We start from the raw sequence: 22618 nt of genomic DNA, 5'->3' as shown, positions 1-22618 counted from the left end.
ACAAAATATGAATATTAACCGAAAAAAAAATTTTAAAAATATATGTAAACTGTAATTGGGATGTAGACGAACAAAGCTAATATTGATATCTCCATTTGTGTTTATCAACAATTAGTTTCCAAAAGATTATCAGTCAATGTAATCCAGACATACAAACGCGAGTTTCATAATTTTCACAGTAAATCACTTAATTTATTTAGCAACAGTCTCAATGGTTTGTAGTTGATTAAATTTTACCGGTAAAATTAATAATTTAATTTTTGTCTAATTTCTCTTTTCATACATAAATTTACTTGTGTGGCTTTCTTTCTGCATAATTTGTAAATTACAATTTGCATTTGATTAAGATTAAGATTATTCATTTATTTATACAAAGTAAATAATACTGCATATGTACATATAAAATGTCAGATCTACCGAGTGATCTTAACCAGTTATTCAAGTAAGTGGAAAATCCTATTGGAAAATGTTTAAAACGATTCTGTTTGATTTTTAGTAATAACTCATTTTTGTTTCATATAAGATTTATATTATTTGGGAAGTCGGATTTAGTATCCCATGCTCACATTTTGTATATTAGGAGTTCAATATGGCGAAGTATAACATTTAAGATCTAACGGTTCTTGATAGTTTCCTTATCAAGAACTAAAATAGAATTTTAGTAAAAACTAATTAAAATGCTGCAAATCGATTATATTCACAGATTTTTCTATACTAACAACAAAAAGTCAGTTGAAACAGAAGAATTTTGTTTTGTATAACATAATTTTTGTCATCCCAATTAAAGTTAAGCAACCATAACAGAATTATTCGGTCAGCAAGACTGAATCATTTGATTAGAGTTAAATTCAGTTACTATAACTAAAATTAATATTGAGTACAGGCAACCCTTTCTAATCATCTTTACCCGATCCATTCAACTATCCTACCTCTTCAAGACATAACGACAAATGCATACTAATTTTTATATCTTCACTGTAGATTTGTTGATGAAAATAAACTGAAATATATTGATGCTTTAAAAGTAGCCGTAGCCATACAATCAGTTTCTGTATGGCCTGAAAAACGTGGAGAAATTGATCGTATGGTACGATGGACCGAAGATAAATTGAATAATTTGGGTGCCGAAACCATATTGGCTGATATCGGTTTAGAAACACTGCCAAGTGGAGAAGAAATTCCTTTACCCAAAGTCTTATTGGGTACACTAGGAAAGGTAAATTAAAAATTTTATTGCAGTTAAAAAATAATTTACCAATTTTTTTTTTTTTTTTATTATTCAAAAACATTTGTATGAATAGTTTCACAAAATTGTATCTTATTTTTTTTTATATCTTGTTCAGGATCCTAAAAAGAAGACTGTTTTAGTGTATGGTCACTTGGATGTTCAACCCGCCCTTAAGGAAGATGGCTGGGACACAGAACCCTTCGAGTTAACCGAAATAGACGGGAAACTTTATGGTCGTGGGTCTACTGACGACAAAGGTCCCATTCTTTGTTGGATTCATGCCATTGAAGCCTTCCAAAGGTTGAATATTGACTTACCAGTCAATGTTAAATTTGTTCTGGAGGGTATGGAGGAAAGCGACAGTGAAGGTTTAGAAGACCTCCTCATGAGTCTGAAAAATGATTTCTTAGAAAATGTGGATTACGTTTGCATTTCGGACAATTATTGGTTGGGCAAAGCAAAACCCTGTCTAACGTATGGTCTACGTGGTTTGGTCTACTATACCATTGAAATTGAATGTGCCCAAAAGGATTTACATAGTGGTGTATTCGGTGGTACCGTACACGAAGCCATGCCGGATTTATGCTGGTTGCTGAGCACTTTGGTGGATAAAGATACTAATATTCTAATACCGGGTATTGAAAGAGATGTAAGTGTGTTACTGATTTTGCCTTGAGCATAGTAGGTCTTAAGTAAGTATATATTATTTATTTTAGATTGCCCCATTGTTACACAATGAAATGGAAATTTACGATAACATTGATTTTGATGTTAAAGATTACAAGTAAGTATAATAAAGTTTTATTTTATAAACATATTTCATATAATTGTAGATTACGATTGTTAACACTTAAGACTACAAACTCTTGGTAACTTTCATAATTTATTTAGTTTATAATTTATATTAAATTGCATAAAACATAAATAATTTTAAAGTATTCCTTTAGAAGTCTTGAAAATTACATTCTTGAACTACTTGCACATTTTTTGCTGTGTGATTTTATTAAGCTATTTTGTAATGGATTTGAATTAAAGAAAAAATGATTCAGTAAAGAATTAACTCTATAAAGACTGAATCCTCAAAGAAATTAATTCCAAACGTTTGGAGTACTAAGGAATTAAGACAACAAGTTAATTTGCACTGAATGGTTTAGTGAAATTGTTAAGAAGATAAGATAAATTCTTTCCGAAATTACCTATGAACATTATCAAAAAGACACACAGCTATAGATAAAGTTTTTATTAAACAATTCTAATTTATAAATTCTCTAATTTTCTAAAACTTTAGGAGTGATGTCGGTGCCACTACTCTACCCCACAAGGAGGACAAAACACAACTGTTGATGCACAGATGGCGTTATGCCTCTTTATCGATTCACGGCATTGAAGGTGCTTTCTCGGAAGCCGGTGCTAAGACTGTTATACCCGCCAAGGTTATTGGTAAATTCTCGATGCGTTTAGTAGACAATCAAGATCCCGACCACATTACCGAATGTGTTGTAAAATATTTAAATGAGAAGTGGGCTGAACGTGGTTCACCCAACAAAATGAATGTGAAACTGGTAAATTCCGCTAAACCTTGGTCTGGAAATCCCAATCATCCTCACTTTGAAGCTGCTAAACGAGCTACAAATCATGTATTCCACATGGATCCTGATATGACTCGCGAAGGAGGTTCTATACCCATTGCTTTGACATTGGAAGAGGCAACTGGAAAAAGTGTCATTCTAGTGCCCGTGGGTGCTTGTGATGACGGTGCCCATTCACAAAAGGAAAAGATTGATATTTATAATTATATTGAAGGTGTAAGTATTAACATTAACATTTAATTCCCACTTATGAAATAACTTTTTTCTTAAATTTAAATTACAGACCAAACTTTTGGGTGCTTATTTATATGAAGTTGGAAAATTGAATTAAGTTTACATCAATCATTGGCCAAGTTTAGAACATCACTTTTACAACAAAGATTTGTGGATTTATTTTTTTGATAAATAAGCACCAGTTTACTTTGGCGTTCTGACAAGTACAGGCACAAAGTAATTAGTTTTAATAAATAAATAAATACGTTAAATCCTTTATAGAATTATTTTTTCCTTATAGAATTAATTCCTTGTTGAATCATTCTTCATGTTTAAATAATAATAAGCTATTGACAATACAATGGAAACTTTTCCATGTATTTAACTAATAGGTCAAAGATATGAAATTTTATTATACCTTCAGCATGAGTGGTAAGGGTATTTATAAAGGTAGGGTCACACATGGCAAATATTTGCTCAAAAAAGCGTAACCACTTTTTTTAGGACAAATTTGTTTGACGTGTATAATCTTACAATTGTTTTGTAAGATCAAACAGCATCAAATAAACTAAAACTTTTTTTTTGTTGTTTTGAATCATCTAATGTATAGTAAGTTTTTGAAATAAATAAAAGAATTCAAATATATTTTATTAAGTGGTTACGTCTTTTTCGTCAAATATTTGTCATGTGTGACCCTACCTTAAGTTTGTCATTCCGTTTGTAATTTTTACATTTTTCGTCTGTCTGTCTAAATAAACCTTTCGAACCCCCAAAAAAACAAACATGATTAATACATCAATATATCGGATTCGGTTGCTTTTTAAAATAGAGAAAATCGTCCCACAAATTGGCCGAGATAACTATAGTTAGTAAGATTTGCAAAAATGTAAAAACCGAAATAAAAAAAAACGATTGCAATGCTACATTGAATTTATCTGTGATAAATATCCAATTAATAAATCGAAAAATAATTTCGAAATCGAAATTATAATAAAATTAACTGAATTTCTTGTTAGATATTGAATGTCATAATCTCAAATAAAAAAATTACTATAAATTTTACTCGATATCGAATGTGGTAATTCAGGCCTAAGCACTTTAAAAATAAAAAAAAAATTGAGAAAGTTTTTTCAATGTTACGTTCCTTTAACATCTAGAATTCTTTGGTCAACACAAACTATTTTTAATGAGACGCTAAATAAATCACCTGTGGTTTAGGGTAAACGATTTTTATACCCTTCACCTTCATGAGAAGGGTATATATTCCGTTTGTAAATTCCACAATATAATTTTCCGACCATATAAAGTATATATATTCTGGATCCTTATAGATAGCGGAGTCGATTAAGACATGTCCGTCTGTTTGTTGAAATCAATTTTCTGAAGACCCCAGATATCTTCGGGATCCAAATCTTCAATAATTCTGTCAGACATGCTTTCGAGAAGTTTCCTATTTAAAATCAGCTAAATCGGGCCTCGATTTTTGACCTATATCTGGATTACTAAGTCATTAATATAGACAATATGGATATCTAATGATAGATATTTCAAAGACCTTTGCAACGACATATATAAGACCATAGTAAGTTGGACCTACAATGGGTCAAAATGGGAAAAATAATATAATAAAATATTTTTTAATCCGAAATATTTTTTTCACAAAAAAATTTTTTGTTATCTGTATTTGTGGTTATTAACAATTGCTGACTGAAATGTAATATGGACAAATTAATACATTTTCCAATTCCTATACCATATAAATTCAAATTTATTTGTGCGGGGCAAGCTTGACCCGGTACGAAATAAGTACCTCGATACCTGATCAAAATTAACTGTATATCCGAAGGACGAATACTGCAATATTAACAGTAAATAAAATTAAGAGAATTTAAAATATTACAGGGACCTGTTTTCCAATACATTTCAAACCAGAAATTCGATTTGATAAGCTTACTGGCTACAAGGTTTAGGTTAAACTAAAAATATGTATCTTATAGGTCAAACTAATTTATATCTCAATCTAACGCTCCTTCAACATCTAAACAACTTTTGTAACAAATGACAATTTTTAATGAATAGCTAAATCAATCACCTGTGGTTCAGCATAAAACTTATTTTATAAATAACTTGTAAAAATTAATGCTACTTACTAGTCTACTTTATTAACGAAACTTCGTGTTATGACAAAACTTTTATTTAAAAAATATTTTTCATACTTCATTTTATAAAATTTTTACTAGAAATGTAGACGAACAAAGCTAATATTGGTATCTGCATTTGTGGTTATCCACAAATTATTTTTTTTCCAAAAGATTATCAGTCAACGAAATCCAAACATACAAACACGAGTTTCACAATTTTCACAGCAAATCACTTAATTTATTTAGCAACAGTCTCAGTGGTTTGTAGTTGATTAAATTTTACAGGAAAATTTATAATTTAATTTTTGTCTAATTTCTCTTTTCATACATAAATTTTCTTGTTTGGCTTTCTTTCTGCACAATTTGTAAATTACAATTGGCATTTAATAAGATCATTAATTTATTAAAACAAAGTAAATAAAATGTCAGATCTACCGAGTGATCTTAACCAGTTATTCAAGTAAGTGGGAAATTGTATTGGAAAATGTTTAAAACGATTGTGTTTGATTTTTTGTAATTACACATTTTTATTTCATATGTATAACTTTTAATTTTAGTCTGATTGTCGCACTTAATTTTCTTTAGCAAGGGTTTAATGTATCATGTTCACATTTTGTTTATTAGGAGTTCAATGTGGGGAAGTATGACATTTAAGATTTAACGGTTCTTGATAGTTTCCTTATTCTAATTTAAATGAAGAATGAAAAATAGAATTTCAGTAAAAAATTAAAAATGTAACTATACCCTGATCGCATTCTACTTAGAGTTTCCCGGAATTCCCGGGAAAAAGCTTCCCGGGAATTCCCATGAAATTTATATATTTCCTTAAAGTTACAGTACATATTATTTCCGTACATATAAAAGATACTCGTCGTGATTTGCTGCCGATTTACGATTTATATAACCTAATTTTTGTCATTTCAACTAAAATTAATCAACCATAACAGAATTAATCGGTCATTTAGACTGAATCCTTGATTCGAGATAAAACTATTTTCTCTGTGTGACAAAAACGCGTAATTTGAAAAATTAATATTAAAAAATTCCGGGAACTCTAATTGTATCCCATATTTTACATTTCCATCATTATATTTTGTTGTCTATCGAAAATTTCTTTTGATCAATTTGATTTGTTTTTCTTCAAAAATTTAATTAATATTGATTCCTTTCTAATCAGCTCTACTCGATCTATTCAACTATCCTACCAATCAATTTTCATTGTACAATACATAAAAAAAAGAATATTTTATCTGTTATTAAGCTTTTACCGAAAAAATTAATAAACACAAATACATACTAATTTTTATATCTTCACTGTAGATTTGTTGATGAAAATAAATTGAAATATATTGATGCTTTAAAAGTAGCCGTAGCCATACAATCAGTTTCTGTATGGCCTGAAAAACGTGGAGAAGTTGATCGTATGGTACGATGGACCGAAGATAAATTGAAGAATTTGGGTGCCGAAACCATATTGGCTGATATCGGTTTAGAAACACTGCCAAGTGGAGAAGTAATTCCTTTACCCAAAGTCTTATTAGGTACACTGGGAAAGGTAAATTTAAAATTTGATTGCAATTAAAAAATAATTTACCAATAATTTGTTTTTTTTATTATTCAAAAACATTTGTATGAATAGTTTCACAAAATTGTATCTTATTGTTTTTTATATGTTGTTTAGGATCCTAAAAAGAAGACTGTTTTAGTTTATGGTCACTTGGATGTTCAGCCCGCCCTTAAAGAAGATGGCTGGGCCACAGAGCCCTTCGAGTTAACTGAAATAGATGGCAAACTATATGGTCGTGGTTCTACTGATGACAAAGGTCCTGTTCTTTGTTGGATTCATGCCATTGAAGCCTATCAAAAGTTGAATATTGATTTACCAGTCAATGTTAAATTTGTTCTGGAGGGTATGGAGGAAAGTGATAGTGAAGGTTTAGCTGACCTCCTTATGAGTCTGAAAAATGATTTCTTGGAAAATGTCGATTACGTTTGCATTTCGGACAATTATTGGTTGGGCAAAACAAAACCCTGCCTAACGTATGGTCTACGTGGTTTGGTCTACTATACCATTGAAATTGAATGTGCCCAAAAGGATTTACATAGTGGTGTATTCGGTGGTACCGTTCACGAAGCTATGCCGGATTTATGCTGGTTGCTAAGCACTTTGGTGGATAAAGATACTAATATTCTAATACCGGGTATTGAAAGAGATGTAAGTGTGATGGTGATCATTAAAGTAGTCTTGCATATTTTTCATTGTGGATTAGTTTGTGCTCATAGATTATTATTCATTCTAGGTTGCACCATTGTTACACAATGAACACGAAATTTACGATAAAATTGATCATGATGTTAAAGATTACAAGTAAGTATAATTACGTTTTATGTATTTTAGAAAAATAATTTCATTTAATTGTTGAAACTTAAGAGCGTGTAGCAAAACTTTTTTGTTTTTGAATTGAGAACTTTTATCGAAATTTAACTATGTATGAAATTGTCTATTAATTAGAGTTTAGAATTATTTAATTCATTTGAGCTTAATTCGCTAAAATCTTAATTCATTCCATAAATCCATTCCCAAAATCTATTTCTTTAGCTTCATTCAAAGGCATTTATTTAAATATAATTAATTCATCGTATGGAATTAATTCATAATAGAATTTATTCAACTTTTGTTAATTCAAAAAAATTTTTTTTCTTCATTCAGTTTTGTTTTAGTTTTGCTTTCAATCATAAACAAAATTAATTGAAAAAATTGTCTAATGCCTTTTTGTAATAGATTTGAATTAAAGAAAAATTTATTCATTCAATAAATATTATCAAGCTATTTTGTAATGGATTTGAATTAAAGTTAGCAAAAAAAAAAAACAAAAGTAATAGAACAATTTTAATTTATAATGAATCTTATAATTTTCCTAATTTTCTATCACTTTAGGAATGATATCGGTGCCACTAGTTTACCTCACAAGGAGGACAAAACACAATTGTTGATGCACAGATGGCGTTATCCCTCTTTGTCGATACACGGCATTGAAGGTGCTTTCTCGGAAGCCGGTGCTAAGACTGTTATTCCCGCCAAGGTTATTGGTAAATTCTCAATGCGTTTAGTAGCAAATCAAGATGTCGACAACATTACCGAATGTGTTATAAAATATTTAAATGAGAAGTGGGCTGAACGTGGTTCACCCAACAAAATGAAGGTAAAACTATTAAGTTCCGCTAAACCTTGGTCTGGAGATCCCAATCATCCTCACTTTGAAGCTGCTAAACGAGCTATACAGCATGTCTTCCACATGGAGCCTGATATGACACGCGAAGGATGTTCTATACCCATTACTTTGACTTTGGAAGAGGCAACTGGAAAATGTGTCATTCTAGTGCCCGTGGGTTCTGGTGATGACGGTGCCCATTCACAAAAGGAAAAGATTGATATTTATAATTATATTGAAGGTGTAAGTATTAACATTAACCTTTAATTACCACTTTTGAAATAACTTTTTTCTTAAATTTAATTTACAGACCAAACTTTTGGGTGCTTATTTATATGAAGTTGGCAAATTGAATTAAATTTAAATCAATCACTATTGGCCAACAAAGATTTGTGGATTTATTTTTAATATTTCTAACTTTGGCGTTTTGACAAGCACAGACACAAAGCAATTTGTTTTAATAAAAAATAAATACTTTTAATCCCTTATAGAATTAGTTTTTCTTTATAGAATTAATTCATTGTTGAATTATTCATGTTTGAATAACAATAATAATAAGCTATTGACAATACAATGGAAACTTTTCGAATTATTTTATTATAACCTTCACCATGAGCGGTAAAGGTATTTGTAAGTTTGATATTCCGTTTGTAATTTCTACATTTTTCATTTGCGAAACCATAACGTTTATATATTCGGGATCATTATAGATAGCGGAGTCGATATCGCCATGTCCATATGTCTGTTTAAATCAACTTTTCTCGAAGCCCCCCAAAAAACTAACAAACTTGAATGACACATCTATATATCGGATTCGGTTGCTTTTTAAAATCCAGGTTAATCGTCCCACAAATGGCTGAGATATAAATAAAAAACCACGACTATTTTTTTTCACCAAATTTTTTACCATCAATAATTTTATTTCATCAAAAAAATTGAGTCCGTATTTAGCGATTTACAATTTCCCATATTTGTTCTATGGAATTGAAATTTGGCGATTCGACAGTACAATTCAAAACACATACCTTATTGCATTATAACCATTGGATACCTCAGCGTATGGATACACAACATTGTTTAAAGTGGATCTGTATTCTTGTCATATTGTCATTTATGACATGAATTGGGATCCAGTCTCTTTTCCTTCTTCCGTATTACAAATGTTCTCTCATCACTGGCTCTTAAATTGTATTTGGATTTATACGAAAATAGAACAGTATTCCATTTCTGTCTCAGACAAGTTTAATTGTTCTATGCCAAATTTTACATGAGACTGGGCATACGCTACAACGATTATTGTACCGTATGCCCAGTTGGCAGACAAACTTGTGGGAAGGTATCTTCGAAACCGCATTCCTATCGTGTTTAGATGAGGTATCAGGATGAATTTAAAACCAGTCGTTTTTGCCCTACGGCTAACAGTTCGAGAACTAATTTCTTATTGTAGACTATTTACAACCTCCCGGAGAGTATTTTTTGGGAATTTCTTAAACTCTCATGATATTAAATTATGTTGAGGTTTTACAGTAAATTTCTCACGAAATATTTTTATAATTTTTGAAACTGCTAGGGCCGAATTACCGCATTCAATATCGAATACAATTTATGTATTGTAATTTTCTTATTTGAGATTATGGTATTCGATATCGAGTAAGAAATTTAGTTAATTTTATTATAATTTCGATACGATATCTCATTCGGTAATTTTGCCGCTGATTTATTAATTGGATATTTATCCCAAATAATTTTATGCTTCAATATAGCATTGCAATTTTTTATTCATAATTGGGCTGAACATTTTAAATTTTTATATTAACGGATCGATTGGCATTTTTGGTAAATGATTATATTTAGCGGTTGATTTAGAAGTTATGTTTGTGTAAATAACGAGAACTGTTTTACCATAACCCGCCTTATCGGACAACTTATAAATTTATTCAGGCAACCCTTTTATGGATCAACAACTGCAAAAAAAAAATTTTCTTTCTCCAAAATCTGTCGCAAAAAAATTTACTATATTTTTTATCCAAAAATGACTCAAGTCCCTTTGTTACCCCGAGAATCTGGCGAATTTATAGTAAAAAATGCCCAATACATTAAAATAAAACCAGAAGGCATTGAAAATCTCACCAAAGAAATAATAAAAGGTATACAGGAAAAACGCATCGATGTAAACAACTTTTCGCAACACGATCTGCATCCCAAACCAACAGATGATTTTGCATTGGAATGGATTTTTGTGGTGGACACTTTGAACTTTTGCTTCTGGACACCCGGTAAGTAAACAAACTAATTGTTGATTACCAAAACTGACAAATATTTAACTTTCAGCGGACTATACCAAATACAAGGTAATGGGCCATACCGGTTATTTTGCTTTGTGTGCAGCCCTTAATCGAGCTATGAAGGAAGGTTTGGACATTACAAATGCAGAATATTATAGTAAAATAACATTGGAAACTGTTAAGCATATCTTTCGTTCGGATGATGGCGAAACAATGGTGCCTTTGTTAGAAAAACGTCTGCAATGTTTTCATGAAGTGGGCAACAGGCTATTGGAAAAGTGGCAGGGAAAATTTGAAAATGTTGTTAAAGCTGCAGAAGGTTCAGCTTTAAATTTATTAAAATTAATTGTTCAAGAATTTCCGTGCTTTAGAGATGAAGCGGATTTTTGCGGTCAACGTGTATCGATTTATAAAAGGGCTCAGATTTTGGTGGGAGATGTATGGGCCTGCTTTAGGGGTGAAGGTATGGGATCTTTTAAGGATTTGTATCACATTACCATGTTTGCCGACTATCGGGTACCTCAGGTATTGGTACACTTTGGTTCCTTGGAATATAATGAAGAGTTAGCAAAAGTCTTAAAATCCGACCAGCTGCTTAAGAATGGAGATCCCATGGAAGTGGAAATAAGAGGTGCCTCCATTTATATAGTAGAACAAGTTAAGGATAAAGTTCTACAAGAATTAAAAGAAAAACATCCAGCTGTTTCCAAAGATCATGTAAATTCCATTTTAATTGATCATTTCCTATGGGACTATAGACGCCAACATGCCAGTGAACTGGAATATATACCATTCCATAAAGTTTTAAGTGTCTACTATTAAGATAAACTGAATTGATTTGTAATAAAAGTTTGTTTTATGTTTGTTTACAAAAATATTTTGTATTTTTTCTTCTTTTAATTCCTTAAAAAAAACTCAATGTAGCCATCAAATGCAAATTCACACTTTATTCTACGTTTTTGCAATTAACAATCTATTGTAGGGAAACGGGCTTCTTGGTGCCAGATTGAGCGGCAACGCGTTCCTTGAAACGCTTGTCAGCTTCAGCGCGAGACAAGTTGTTCTTGCGGGCAAAACGTTGGTTGGTTAAGAATTTAACATCCATCTGCAAAATGAAAATTTTAAAAAATATTTAATTTAAACTCCAAAAATAAAAAAAAATCATTTTAATACTTACACCCAAGGTAGATTCGTGGCGTTTACGCATTGGGCGCTTGATGCCATTGCGATGGGCCTTGCGGTTTTGGTTGTGGTTGGTGTGATTCTTTGACTTGGCCATTGTACGCTACTGCTTTTTCAGTATACCCAAATTATACAGCAATATACATATAAACAAATCCATTACAAAGTTATAGAATTATGTGTTAATCCAAATTAAAATCCATTGTAATCAGTTTAGGAGATATGAAAAGAAATTAAACGAATATTAAATTGTATTAGGCACATCTTGTATTGTTATATTCATTTGGTATTTTGTTTAAAAATTATTAGAAAAATTAAAATTTTTTAAAAAATTATTCACTAAAAATTTAAGAATTGCAACCTACGTTTTTGACACTTTAGCGGAAAAGAAGGGAGAATTTCGAAAATTTGACAGTGACCATGTTTTTGTTGACACTTGTCAAATTGTTGTTCGAATTTCGAATATTATTCCTGAAGACGTGTTTAGTTAGTAAATTGCATAGTTGTATTTAAGGCATCCACAGTGTTGCCGCTACTTCTTTATTTAGCTATTTAATGTTATTTCATTAGAAAATATTAGGAAACTGTTTATCAAATTAATTTCATATTTACATTATAACATCGCTTCTTCTTTACATTTTCTCGCTTCTTCTTTTCAATTGAAAAAAAACGCATGGTATTTTTATATCCTGCAACATGTATGTAGTTCACAATAATTCGTTTTAATCGTATAATGGTTTGCGATCATATTTTCCCATACAAAAATAAAAACATAAATTTACTTTGGATTGCTTGGTATTATAAGGAATAAAATGTGAAAGGAGTCTTTGTTATATTACCTAAGAAACTTTGTAAATGCCATGCTAGACTTGCACTTATTTCTCTTTATACTATATTTTAAGAAAATATAACCTATGATTTTTATTGCATGTACGTTCAGACTATCCATTGTTTTGTCCGCTCAAGAAGAAATCATCGGCACAAATTTCTTCATGTTCTTCTTTGTGGGGAAAACGTAACGTTGCTTATGTTCATAATTTTCTTTGAAAGGGCTAAACGTTCAATATATATTGTGATATTTGGATTGCGCTCTGGATTTCAGAATTTTAGGCTATTCGGCGAACCAACAATACTGCATGCTACACGTTCAATAAATATCGCAATACTGGGTCGCGGTCAATATGTATATATGCAGCGTGCAGCAGAACTTTTTATGTCGGTCGCTTTGTGTGAACATTTTCTGACAACGTTGTTCGAACAAGGACATAATATCGACAGGAGTTTTTTCCACACGAGACAAATTAATGTCCGAATAAGAATTTCTTTGCTGAGTGTACAAAATAATGGCTCGTCAAACACAATCAAAACGAATATACCCAACCTGAAAATTATTGAAATAATTCAGATTTGATCTATAAAAGTAGCAATAAATATACATACATATGTACATACTTTCGAAATCCGATTTATATTCCATGAATTATTTAATTTAAAATTTTTTAATTCTTTGATTTTGATTTGTATACTAAATCATCTATGAGAGATAAATTATTATTAGATTGCCAAATATAAATATTAACTAAATAATCACACCTGTCACAGAATTCCATTCTGTTCGAAAGTGGAATTTCGCTTCTTCAGAAAAAGTAAAACGAAGTGGAATTGCTATTTGTTTGTAATTATTTGTTTTTCTATAACAGACTTATTAAATATTATTGGAATTAACAAATTACACGGAATCTGAAGAACTTAATCTGAAGAATAAAAACTACTGAATTGAAACCATTCCGAACAAAATGTGTGAGAGGCCTATATGAATAAACATATTATTGAATAATCCGAAATTTCGAATAATTAATTATTAGATACATGAAATTCATATTCATGATTAATCAATTAATTTCGATTCAAAAATCACTAATAAGAAATTGGAATTATTAAAAAGAAATCAATATTGTTATTTTTACAGTTTTACTACTCAAAATGTAGCCATAAAAAATTACATGTACATTTAAAAGAAATGATGTATTTTTGGCGATTATATTTACATTTTCGGGCTACTCACTATTTAGTGTAAATACAACCCTACGGAGGATAAAACGTCATCGGTGCACTGTGTTCAGTTTACTTAAGTCAACAGAGTTGTATAGTTTTTTTCACACAACGTTGAATACCTTTTATTATCACACGCACGTGGTGAAACTTGTAGAAATTGAAGTCCGCGTGTAGTCGTATTACAAAGATTGTTCACATTTTTAAATCAATTAAATTTTAAATAAAAAATAAATATGGGTAAACCAGGATTCTCACCCAGAGGTGGTGGCGAAGGAGGAGGCCGTGGCGGCGGTGGATTTGGTGGCCGTGGAGGCGGTGGTGGCTTTGGAGGCGGCGGTGGTGGCGGCTTCGGTGGTCGTGGAGGTGGTGGCCGTGGCGGCGGTGATCGCGGAGGTCGTGGCCGTGGAGGCGGTGGTGGATTTGGTGGCCGTGGAGGCGGCGGTGGCTTTGGAGGTCGTGGTGGTGGCGGAAGCCGCGGTGGATTTGGAGGTAGAGGAGGCGGTGGTGATCGCGGAGGTCGTGGCCGTGGAGGTGGTCGCGGTGGTGGTGGCCGTGGAGGCGGTGCTGGAGGTTTCAAAGGTGGTAAAACAGTTGTTATTGAACCCCATCGTCATGAAGGTGTTTTCATTGCTCGTGGCAAAGAAGATGCTTTGGTTACACGCAATTTCGTACCTGGCTCCGAAGTATATGGAGAGAAACGTATTTCAGTCGAAACAAATGGTGAGAAAGTTGAATACAGAGTATGGAATCCTTTCCGTTCAAAGTTAGCTGCCGCCATTTTGGGTGGTGTTGACAAAGTACATATGCCTCCAGGCTCCAAAGTATTGTATTTGGGTGCTGCTTCTGGTACAACAGTCTCCCACGTTTCTGACATTGTGGGCCCTGAAGGTTTAGTTTATGCCGTAGAATTCTCACATCGTTCTGGTCGTGATTTAATAAATGTAGCAAAGAAACGTACAAACATCATACCCATCATCGAAGATGCCCGTCATCCCCACAAATATCGCATGCTCGTCGGTATGGTCGATACAATTTTCGCTGATGTTGCCCAACCCGATCAAGGACGTATTGTTGCTTTGAATGCACAACATTTCCTTAAGAATGGCGGCCATTTTGTTATATCCATCAAAGCCTCCTGCATTGATTCAACAGCCCAGCCCGAAGCTGTATTCGCTGCTGAAGTCAAAAAGATGCAAGCTGACAAATTGAAACCTCAGGAACAGATTACACTTGAACCTTATGAACGTGATCACGCTGTAGTCGTTGGTGTTTACAGACCGCCTGCTAAGAGCTCATAAGCATTTAACCCACCTTTAGGTTGCTTTTGATAACTATTTTTTAAATAATACAAAACTAGCTTTAAGTATTCCTTTTACTTTTTATTAATATACGTTTTTTTCCCCCCTAATTTTGCAAAGTTTTTATATTAAGTTAATATAAAGAAACTATACACAATAAAATGAACTTGTAGAACCAAGTTAACAAAAAAAACAAAAATTTTTCGTGTATTGATTTCTGGTTTATAATTGCATTTTCAAAGTCTCATGTAAAAGAAAAACATCAACACATGGTGTCTGGCTTGTAAAACGTGATAAGAATTGTTTACATCTCGTTTTGTGCCTGCCATTGATTTTCTAAAATGGCGTAAGATTCTTACTGGCTTAAAATAGGAATACGTGTTAGGTGTTGGTTGGATCAGGGCTACAGGCATAGGATAGAACTTAAGGCGCAACTGAGAGTAAAAATATAAATATTTACTCTCCCAAATTTTATGGCTGATAATACAACATGTGTTTTGTTGTTGCACGAGTTAGTTTTTTAACAGCAGGTATTAATTTGATTAGAAAGAAATCTCTTTCGAATTCCAAGTTATAATTTTACAGGATTGAAAATACAAATTCAAACATTTTCGAATAAATTTACTGAAATTTGTATATAGCGTTAAAAAAAATGTTGATACGAACATGGCAGAATCAACCAGGTACAATTATTAGGGAGAGTTGTTTATGTTTATATGGGTTAGAGCTTGATTTTTTTAAAACAAATTAATAATCATAAAAGCTTGGAAATAAATTTTAATTTGTATACAAACATTTTTTTCAAGGCGCAAAAAAAATTATTAAAGTAAAAATGTTAAAATGATATGAGCTTAAAGATAAAAGATGAAAATATAAACTGTTACAGTGATCATAACTTGTTCCGATTTTTGAGTAATTGGAAATTTTACAATGATTTATTAATTTAATATTCAAGTGTTGATTTGCATCAAATATAAAAGTTATAACCTGATATACATATACGAGACAATTGAATTATAAATAACTCATCTTGAAAACACTCATGTTTTTGTCTTTTCCGTTTCTTTCTCAACCACTAACCTAAAATGTTCTCTTATAAATCTGGGCTGAATATTTCAATGAAGGAAACGATTTATAAATGGTGAAAATTTACCAATAACATTAAAGTGGACCTGTTATTTTCAGTCCCTGCTCATAATTTAATATATAGGCTCTGGGTACTGGGTATGTAGAATAAATCGTCCCCTTAATAAAACAATAGTTTATAATTTGTTTGTCATTTCGAAATAATTCAATTTAAAATTTTTGTGTTAGTAGACATCTAGAACAAAAGTAATATTTCAATTGATCTTTTGACTAACTTTGTGGAAGTAGAATTTCACCAAATTTTGACCGCATATAGAATCAGTTATGTAGATTCTTCTTAAAATAATGGTGTATATGCTTATAAACTATTGTTTTATTAAGGGGACGAAATAAAGTTTAGTATTGTAACAGAAATTTTATTAAATAGTACAAAAATTGTGGTAATATCAATTATGGATCGATCCTGTTAAATTTTGTAGAGTGAGTTTTAGTTACATACATTTTATGCCAATGCTCACGATCAGCGCATCAAGGCACACGCAAATTTTTAGCTTTCTATTTTTAAAAATGACTATTAAAGAAAGAAAATCATATTTGTAACCACAATACTCTTAATTTTATTTAGATTTTTGTCTCTCCTCTGAAATTTTGAAAAGTTATTTTGCATTTTAGGTGACGATATACAAAAGCATCGAAAATGTCTCAGCAGTTTCAGAATGCGAAGTTCAAAAGGCAATCGATTCCAACAACGAGCTACTTTCACTACAAAGATTTCTCAAATAATGCACTCCGTAAACTAGGTATTACAACCTGAGGATTTCTAGTGGAACGAGAAAAAGAAAATTCAGATCATAGTTGACACGAAAATCCACTTTTTTCACCCTATATAATATCAGTAAATTCCGAAGTGTTATATAAAGTCCCTAAACATAACATACAATCATATTTATAATTCGATTCAATCTTAGGATGTTTCAAGACCTAAACTTCCCGTCCATAGCAAACATGTGGCATCAAAATGGCATAGTCCAATTTCCCTTTAATGGAATAAGTTAGGTACATGTTGCATGAGTCAAAATTTCTCAGAACACAAACAATTCTACCATGAAAACGGTCAATATGATCAGAAAAATTAAGCTGGTCATCAACATACACACCCAAACACATAAATTTACTGACAAACGCAATCCTTGATCCCCCAACAAAAATATCCAGATAATTTAAAGCAGCACCAAACATCATGGCCTTCACTTAGAGGAATTAATTTTGAGTGCATTCTCCGTTAACCATTGCACTATGTGATTAAGTTTATAAATGACCATCGATTCCAATACATCATAATTATCACGATTTGTACTAAATAGAAGTAAATTATCAGCCGCAAATAAAAACGGATTGCATTCATTAGTATGTGTACTGAAAGATCATTCAAAGATCTTTTTATCCTTAGGAATGGGAAAGCCTTAGAATGCGAGCAGTTTTCCAAGCTGAAGGGAAAATAGAAGTTAATATGGAATTTACATGATGAAGAAGTAGATGCAAAATATATGGGTAAATTATTCTAGTAAATCGTATAGATATACCATCAATACCCATAGACTTGGACTTAACTTTACACAACTCATCAAATAACTCATCCTCACTAATACATCTAAACGAGAAAGAACCAACATCATCATCGAATAAATTAAAATCAGGAAAATTTAAATTATCTGAGGTTGAAATTTTTTTTCACCAATATTTTTTTTCAAATCATCAAAATCAGTCCATAAATGCTGAGATATAAGCAAATTACCACGACTTACTAGTTTTTTTGGAAATATTTTTGCATATATTCCATGTCATCGTACGTGACATTTGTACGCCTATGGAGGGAATAGATTTTGCAAAAATAAGAGTATCTGAAAAAATATTTAGTCTTTATTATCCATTTTTCCAAACATTGTTGTCCAAAATTTAGAATAAAATAAGGAAATATCGTACGTGGCATAAAACGGAAGTAATATGCTAAAATTTGCGAAGCATTCTTTTTTATTTTAATTTCGTCATATTAAAATGAAAACTATCTTTGGATGATTTTATAATAAATCAAATTTGTTGTAGTAAGCTCTCCTATTTAGATCATCTTGAAAAAAGTTTTAAGGGTTTTTGTTTTTTCAGTCATTCTCGTGGAATTGCCCATATGTAATCAAAATTTGACCGTTAATTGTTTGCTGTTTTACATTTATTTTACGGTTAGAATGCAATTGTACAATCACTCTTAGAAATGTAAATTGTAATGAGAAGATGCCCTTAAATACATATAAAACACAACAGACCAAAACGAGAACAGGAAATTTGTAGCTCGGTATATCGCCAGGTGTGAATATTTATAACAAATTAAAGGCATTTCAATAGTCATTCCAAAGCGATTAAATTTGTTTTACCAAAAATGAATTTTTCTTCATACAAAGGTGTATGTTATATAAGATTCGGCACTACCGATTATTTTAGAATCTAGTTGTGTCGGTGATCCATAATTTTAGTTTGAAAATTCCATCATAAAGAAAACAAAATTTCTGTTGATTTTTTTTCACTGTATTTTTAAAATCTATTCTTAATAATTTATTACAAAAAATAGTTAGAATCGAAATTAAATATAAGAAATTCTGTTTTTATTGGTTTCGTTTTTGTTTTTTTTTTTTTATTTAAGGAAGCTTCTTAAAAACTATTAAAAGTAGAATTTCTACAGAAATATTTTAGTTAAAATTAAACATAAATAAAAAATAACATACATATATAGGTAAATTCATAATAAATTGTAGTTTTTGGATTTTTTGTTTGTTGTTTTTTTTTAATATACAATACAATATACACAAAAGATCAAAAAAGGGCTAAAACAATTTTAATTTTTATTTGTTTGTTAATATTGCATGATTTAAGTTAAAGTTGTTTATTTTTATTTTTCTTCTTATTTTGTTTCATATATAAAATATAGCAGCCAAAAAATTTGAAATCATAAATACAAATTTGTAACGAATTTAGTTCGTTTTTTGTTGGGGAAGTTTTAAAATTGCATATTTTATTTTGTTAATTTATTAATTTTTGTGTTATTTACTTTACTTTACTACTTGAAATCTACTAGTTTTAATATTGTTATTTGTGGGTATAAATCAAATTAATGTTGCGATAAAGTCCCTAGAAATATATGCAGCTAGAAGCTGAACTATGTATTTTTGAAATAAATACTTACACAAGTCTCTTAGTTCATGGATGTACTATGTTGCAATAGTACGTTTATTTTATTTGAGATTAAGATAGTTTTGAGAATTCTTAATTCTATTTTGATTTATAATTTTTCGAAAAAAGTATAGATTTACTTCGTAAATTAAAATTTTGTGTCTTAATTGACCACGGCCTCTAACAAAATAGCTTATTTTGATTATAGTGTTCAATTTTTAATAAATTAATGTTTTTTATGGTCTATATATAGAAATTTTGCGAAAATAACTTTTCAGTAAAATGGATTTGTATATTTAGTTTTCTTTAATATTCTTTAAAGTAATTTTATACCAATTGCGTGATTCGAAAAAGAAAATCTTATATTTATGTATGTATGTTAGAGATTTTTTGTTGCTATCCATAATAGACCCATTATCCTCATTTTCAAAATGTCTGGTTATCGTTTTTCGCTTCGATTTGAAGTCATTACGATAAACAATAACCAGGCATTGAGAAAATGGATGTAAAACTAATTTTAATTAATTATTTATTATTCTTTGATATGAATTATAAAATACAAGATTAAAATAACTTCAATACATTCGTTGTATTAAAAAAAAAACACAAAATAATTGCCCGATTTATATTCATTCAGTTCTTCGGACTTTCCAAATAGACTTTGATATCAAAGATTTTAATTGTTAATTGAAATTAAGATGACCCATTCGTAAATTTCTTAGACCATGTTAAGATTAGATCGCAACATTAACTTGATTTATACCCAATATTTCGTTTTTCTTTTTCGCGTCTATTAGCATTTTGCTAAGCAAATGCTTTTAAATTTTTATTTTCGAGAGAAATATTGTTAGTTCTGTGTCTGTCTGTCGGTTGGTTGGTGTGTGTGTTTTTAAGTGTCAGGTGTTGTTTTGTGGGTGTGTGCATAATAGAAATATGTATGTTTTGGCAATTGGTTTCCTTTTCTGTTTTTTCTTTTTTTTTTTATCAAAATTTAGGTTGCAGCAAACCATTTATAACTTTGGATTTTTAAGTGAACCTTTTTTTATTTTTCTTTAAGTTTAATAAACTAATAAAAATCACGATAGTATAGCCACACTACGTCTGGGGCCACCTTGACTGATGTTGTCCATTGACGACCACTTTTTAATGCCATTCTTTAGGGCTTCGGCTGTGACTTTATCCTGCATAACCCTGGACATGGCCTCCAACTTTTGGGCCCGCTCTTTCGAGAGCGGTTCAGTGGGGAATGATAGTTCATTGGCCTCGGCTAGTGTGCGTAAATCGAAATAATACTTGGCATACACTGAAGAGGGTACATTTATGTTGAATTGTAAGAGCTCTAGAAATTGTCGTTCCAGCTCATTCATATCTTCTACGGTAATGTCTTTTAAAATCTGACAATAGTCCACATTCCAAACGGCCTGATCATCCCATACCTTTGAAGCCAATAAGATGGCGCCCAATACCATGCGCTTCCAGTTACAGGGACCCACATCCAATTCGGCATACGTTAGTAAACGCTCCAAATAGACTAGTGTGATAATGGCACATTCAGCCGTCAACTGGGCAGCATTAAATAATGTGCGCACAAATTTGTATATCTGTCGATGTTCTGGATTGTGTGTATCGTAATCCTCGGGCACCGTATCATGGGTCAAGGGGTGTAATTTTTCATCGAATATATCTAAACGCCTGTCGGACTGTCTGTTCTTGATGTGATAGTAAATGGCTAGTGACACACACTTGACGGTGTTCTTCAAATTTGGTTGTGAGACTGTGCTGTCATCTAGAAAAATGGTTGAACACGATGAACTCTTCTTCAGGCCACCGGTAGAGTTCTGCTGAGCTATTTGGTGCTGAGATCTCTTGCGTGTTATGCCGCCATTCTCCACCTTGGAACGTTCTAAAAACATAGTGGCTGCTGTAGGATCTACAGAAGGATCCTCCTCTCCCTCCACACCCTCACGTTCCGAGATATGCTGCAGATGCTGTGAATTGTCATTCAGCTCTTCGCTGTGGTGTACCGCAGCCGTGGAGGCTGTACCATGGCCATCCAACTGATGCTGCGAGTTGTGCTGATGTATATGATGACGTTCTTCGTAAACGGGCGGTATGTCTTTTGATTTTCGATCCGATTGTGGACTCGAATAGGCACAGCAAGAATTTTTATTACCCATTTTTGTTGTTTTACTCTGTGTATGTCTGTATGTTTGTTTATATTTATTTGTTTGTCTACTGCTTCTTTCTGTGGCAATTTATTATTAATTATTAATAATAAAAAATTGTATGTAGTAGGTATTGTTTAGAAATAAATAATAAAAATTGTTAATCTTGTATCAATAAATGCAAACGATGTCTTCCTTGTTTATTTAACTTTACGTATTTTCTTCGTACCTCTATGTACTTTTATTTTATTTTATTGCTGTGACTAGTACTTGGCAGAAATATATTTTCTATTTTTTTTTGTGTGTGAGAGTGTTTTTCTTTATTTTAAGGAATCATATTTGTGGTTTTTTGTTTTTCTTTTTCCAATTCCCGGTTGCTATTTAATCATTTTTTGGCACTTTAATTAATAACTATATAATGACACACATTTCTTCCAATTAAACAATCCAAATACATACGACTAATCGTTTTAAAAAAATTACTTTAACTTTTTTTCTTTCTACACCTTTTTTCCAAGTTTTATTTAATGCAGAAATTTATAGAGATAAAGAATCAGAGAACCAGTGTTGCTTAAACGGCGGTTTTCCAGCAAGATCTGGAGGTATTTTGTTGTCGTTAGCGGGTATTTTTCGGAAAAAACCGCTAAGTGGTTTTACTAGCTGCAAAATATTTTCAGTTGGCGGTTTTAGCGCTTTTTTATTGATATCTTGTACTAATTTCCTTGAACGGAACTAAAAAAATTAATAAAATTTGTATTTGTTTTGTTTTTATGATTTATCGATAAATGGGTAAAACAAAATCTAAGCGCTTTAAATAAAAACTTCTTAATAAATAGTTTCAAATCGAATGTTTTGCAAATTACTTTCAAATTCTCAAAATTATCATTTCTAATGGATTGATCATAATAAATATTTGTATAATATAACGTTTTTGGCACACATTTC

General features: G+C 31.3%; 6 protein-coding genes across 9 annotated transcripts in view; 4 read left to right on the top strand and 2 right to left on the bottom strand.

The window, feature by feature from the left end:
- Positions 1 to 347: 347 nt before the first annotated feature.
- On the top strand, positions 348 to 3248 carry LOC135962233 (cytosolic non-specific dipeptidase-like). Its single transcript, XM_065514048.1, has 6 exons — positions 348 to 442; positions 982 to 1216; positions 1344 to 1877; positions 1945 to 2012; positions 2517 to 3033; positions 3101 to 3248. The coding sequence occupies exons 1-6, from the start codon at positions 405 to 407 to the stop codon at positions 3146 to 3148; spliced, it is 1440 nt and encodes a 479-aa protein (XP_065370120.1). The 5' UTR covers positions 348 to 404; the 3' UTR covers positions 3149 to 3248.
- Positions 3249 to 5560: 2312 nt separating this feature from the next.
- Positions 5561 to 8821, top strand: LOC135962235 (cytosolic non-specific dipeptidase-like). Its single transcript, XM_065514049.1, has 6 exons — positions 5561 to 5631; positions 6492 to 6726; positions 6853 to 7386; positions 7472 to 7539; positions 8110 to 8626; positions 8694 to 8821. The coding sequence occupies exons 1-6, from the start codon at positions 5594 to 5596 to the stop codon at positions 8739 to 8741; spliced, it is 1440 nt and encodes a 479-aa protein (XP_065370121.1). The 5' UTR covers positions 5561 to 5593; the 3' UTR covers positions 8742 to 8821.
- A 1540-nt stretch (positions 8822 to 10361) lies between these two features.
- LOC135962236 (queuosine 5'-phosphate N-glycosylase/hydrolase) lies at positions 10362 to 11543 on the top strand. The gene is made up of 2 exons (XM_065514050.1): positions 10362 to 10659; positions 10715 to 11543. Exons 1-2 carry the CDS (start codon positions 10416 to 10418, stop codon positions 11488 to 11490), a joined length of 1020 nt encoding a protein of 339 aa, XP_065370122.1. The 5' UTR covers positions 10362 to 10415; the 3' UTR covers positions 11491 to 11543.
- A 29-nt stretch (positions 11544 to 11572) lies between these two features.
- The window catches only part of RpL29 (ribosomal protein L29), a 242714-nt gene continuing 231668 nt past the window's right edge, over positions 11573 to 22618 (bottom strand). For 3 of the 4 annotated variants that reach the window (XM_065514055.1, XM_065514053.1, XM_065514054.1), the window contains exons 2-3: positions 11846 to 11956; positions 11573 to 11773 (exon numbers count right to left, since the gene is read on the bottom strand). In XM_065514055.1, coding sequence (XP_065370127.1) covers positions 11642 to 11773; positions 11846 to 11947 — 234 coding nt within the window. In that variant the 5' untranslated portion in view covers positions 11948 to 11956 and the 3' untranslated portion in view covers positions 11573 to 11641. Of the gene's footprint in view, positions 11774 to 11845; positions 11957 to 12215; positions 12246 to 22618 lie in introns of those variants that run through there. The other variant, XM_065514051.1, reaches the window with a different exon arrangement.
- On the top strand, positions 14011 to 15402 carry Fib (rRNA 2'-O-methyltransferase fibrillarin). Its single transcript, XM_065512336.1, has one exon. It carries the CDS (start codon positions 14139 to 14141, stop codon positions 15201 to 15203), a length of 1065 nt encoding a protein of 354 aa, XP_065368408.1. The 5' UTR covers positions 14011 to 14138; the 3' UTR covers positions 15204 to 15402.
- CycY (cyclin Y) lies at positions 18845 to 22190 on the bottom strand. Its single transcript, XM_065511518.1, has one exon. The coding sequence runs from the start codon at positions 21683 to 21685 to the stop codon at positions 20585 to 20587; it is 1101 nt and encodes a 366-aa protein (XP_065367590.1). The 5' UTR covers positions 21686 to 22190; the 3' UTR covers positions 18845 to 20584.

Source organism: Calliphora vicina, chromosome 5 (assembly GCF_958450345.1).
Source record: "Calliphora vicina chromosome 5, idCalVici1.1, whole genome shotgun sequence".
In the NCBI taxonomy this organism is placed as follows: Eukaryota; Metazoa; Arthropoda; class Insecta; order Diptera; family Calliphoridae; genus Calliphora; species Calliphora vicina.
The sequence above is the reverse complement of the archived record's forward strand: the minus strand, read 5'-3'. Positions and strand labels throughout refer to the sequence as shown.

Coding starts and splice junctions, on each gene's coding strand:
- LOC135962233 (XM_065514048.1), top strand. CDS start 405: ATGTCAGATCTACCGAGTGATCTTAACCAGTTATTCAA. Junction 443..981: donor GATCTTAACCAGTTATTCAA/GTAAGTGGAAAA, acceptor TCTTCACTGTAG/ATTTGTTGATGAAAATAAAC. Junction 1,217..1,343: donor TATTGGGTACACTAGGAAAG/GTAAATTAAAAA, acceptor TATCTTGTTCAG/GATCCTAAAAAGAAGACTGT.
- LOC135962235 (XM_065514049.1), top strand. CDS start 5,594: ATGTCAGATCTACCGAGTGATCTTAACCAGTTATTCAA. Junction 5,632..6,491: donor GATCTTAACCAGTTATTCAA/GTAAGTGGGAAA, acceptor TCTTCACTGTAG/ATTTGTTGATGAAAATAAAT. Junction 7,387..7,471: donor TACCGGGTATTGAAAGAGAT/GTAAGTGTGATG, acceptor TATTCATTCTAG/GTTGCACCATTGTTACACAA.
- LOC135962236 (XM_065514050.1), top strand. CDS start 10,416: ATGACTCAAGTCCCTTTGTTACCCCGAGAATCTGGCGAATTTATAGTA. Junction 10,660..10,714: donor CTTTTGCTTCTGGACACCCG/GTAAGTAAACAA, acceptor TTTAACTTTCAG/CGGACTATACCAAATACAAG.
- Fib (XM_065512336.1), top strand. CDS start 14,139: ATGGGTAAACCAGGATTCTCACCCAGAGGTGGTGGCGAAGGAGGAGGC.
- CycY (XM_065511518.1), bottom strand. CDS start 21,685: ATGGGTAATAAAAATTCTTGCTGTGCCTATTCGAGTCCACAATCGGAT.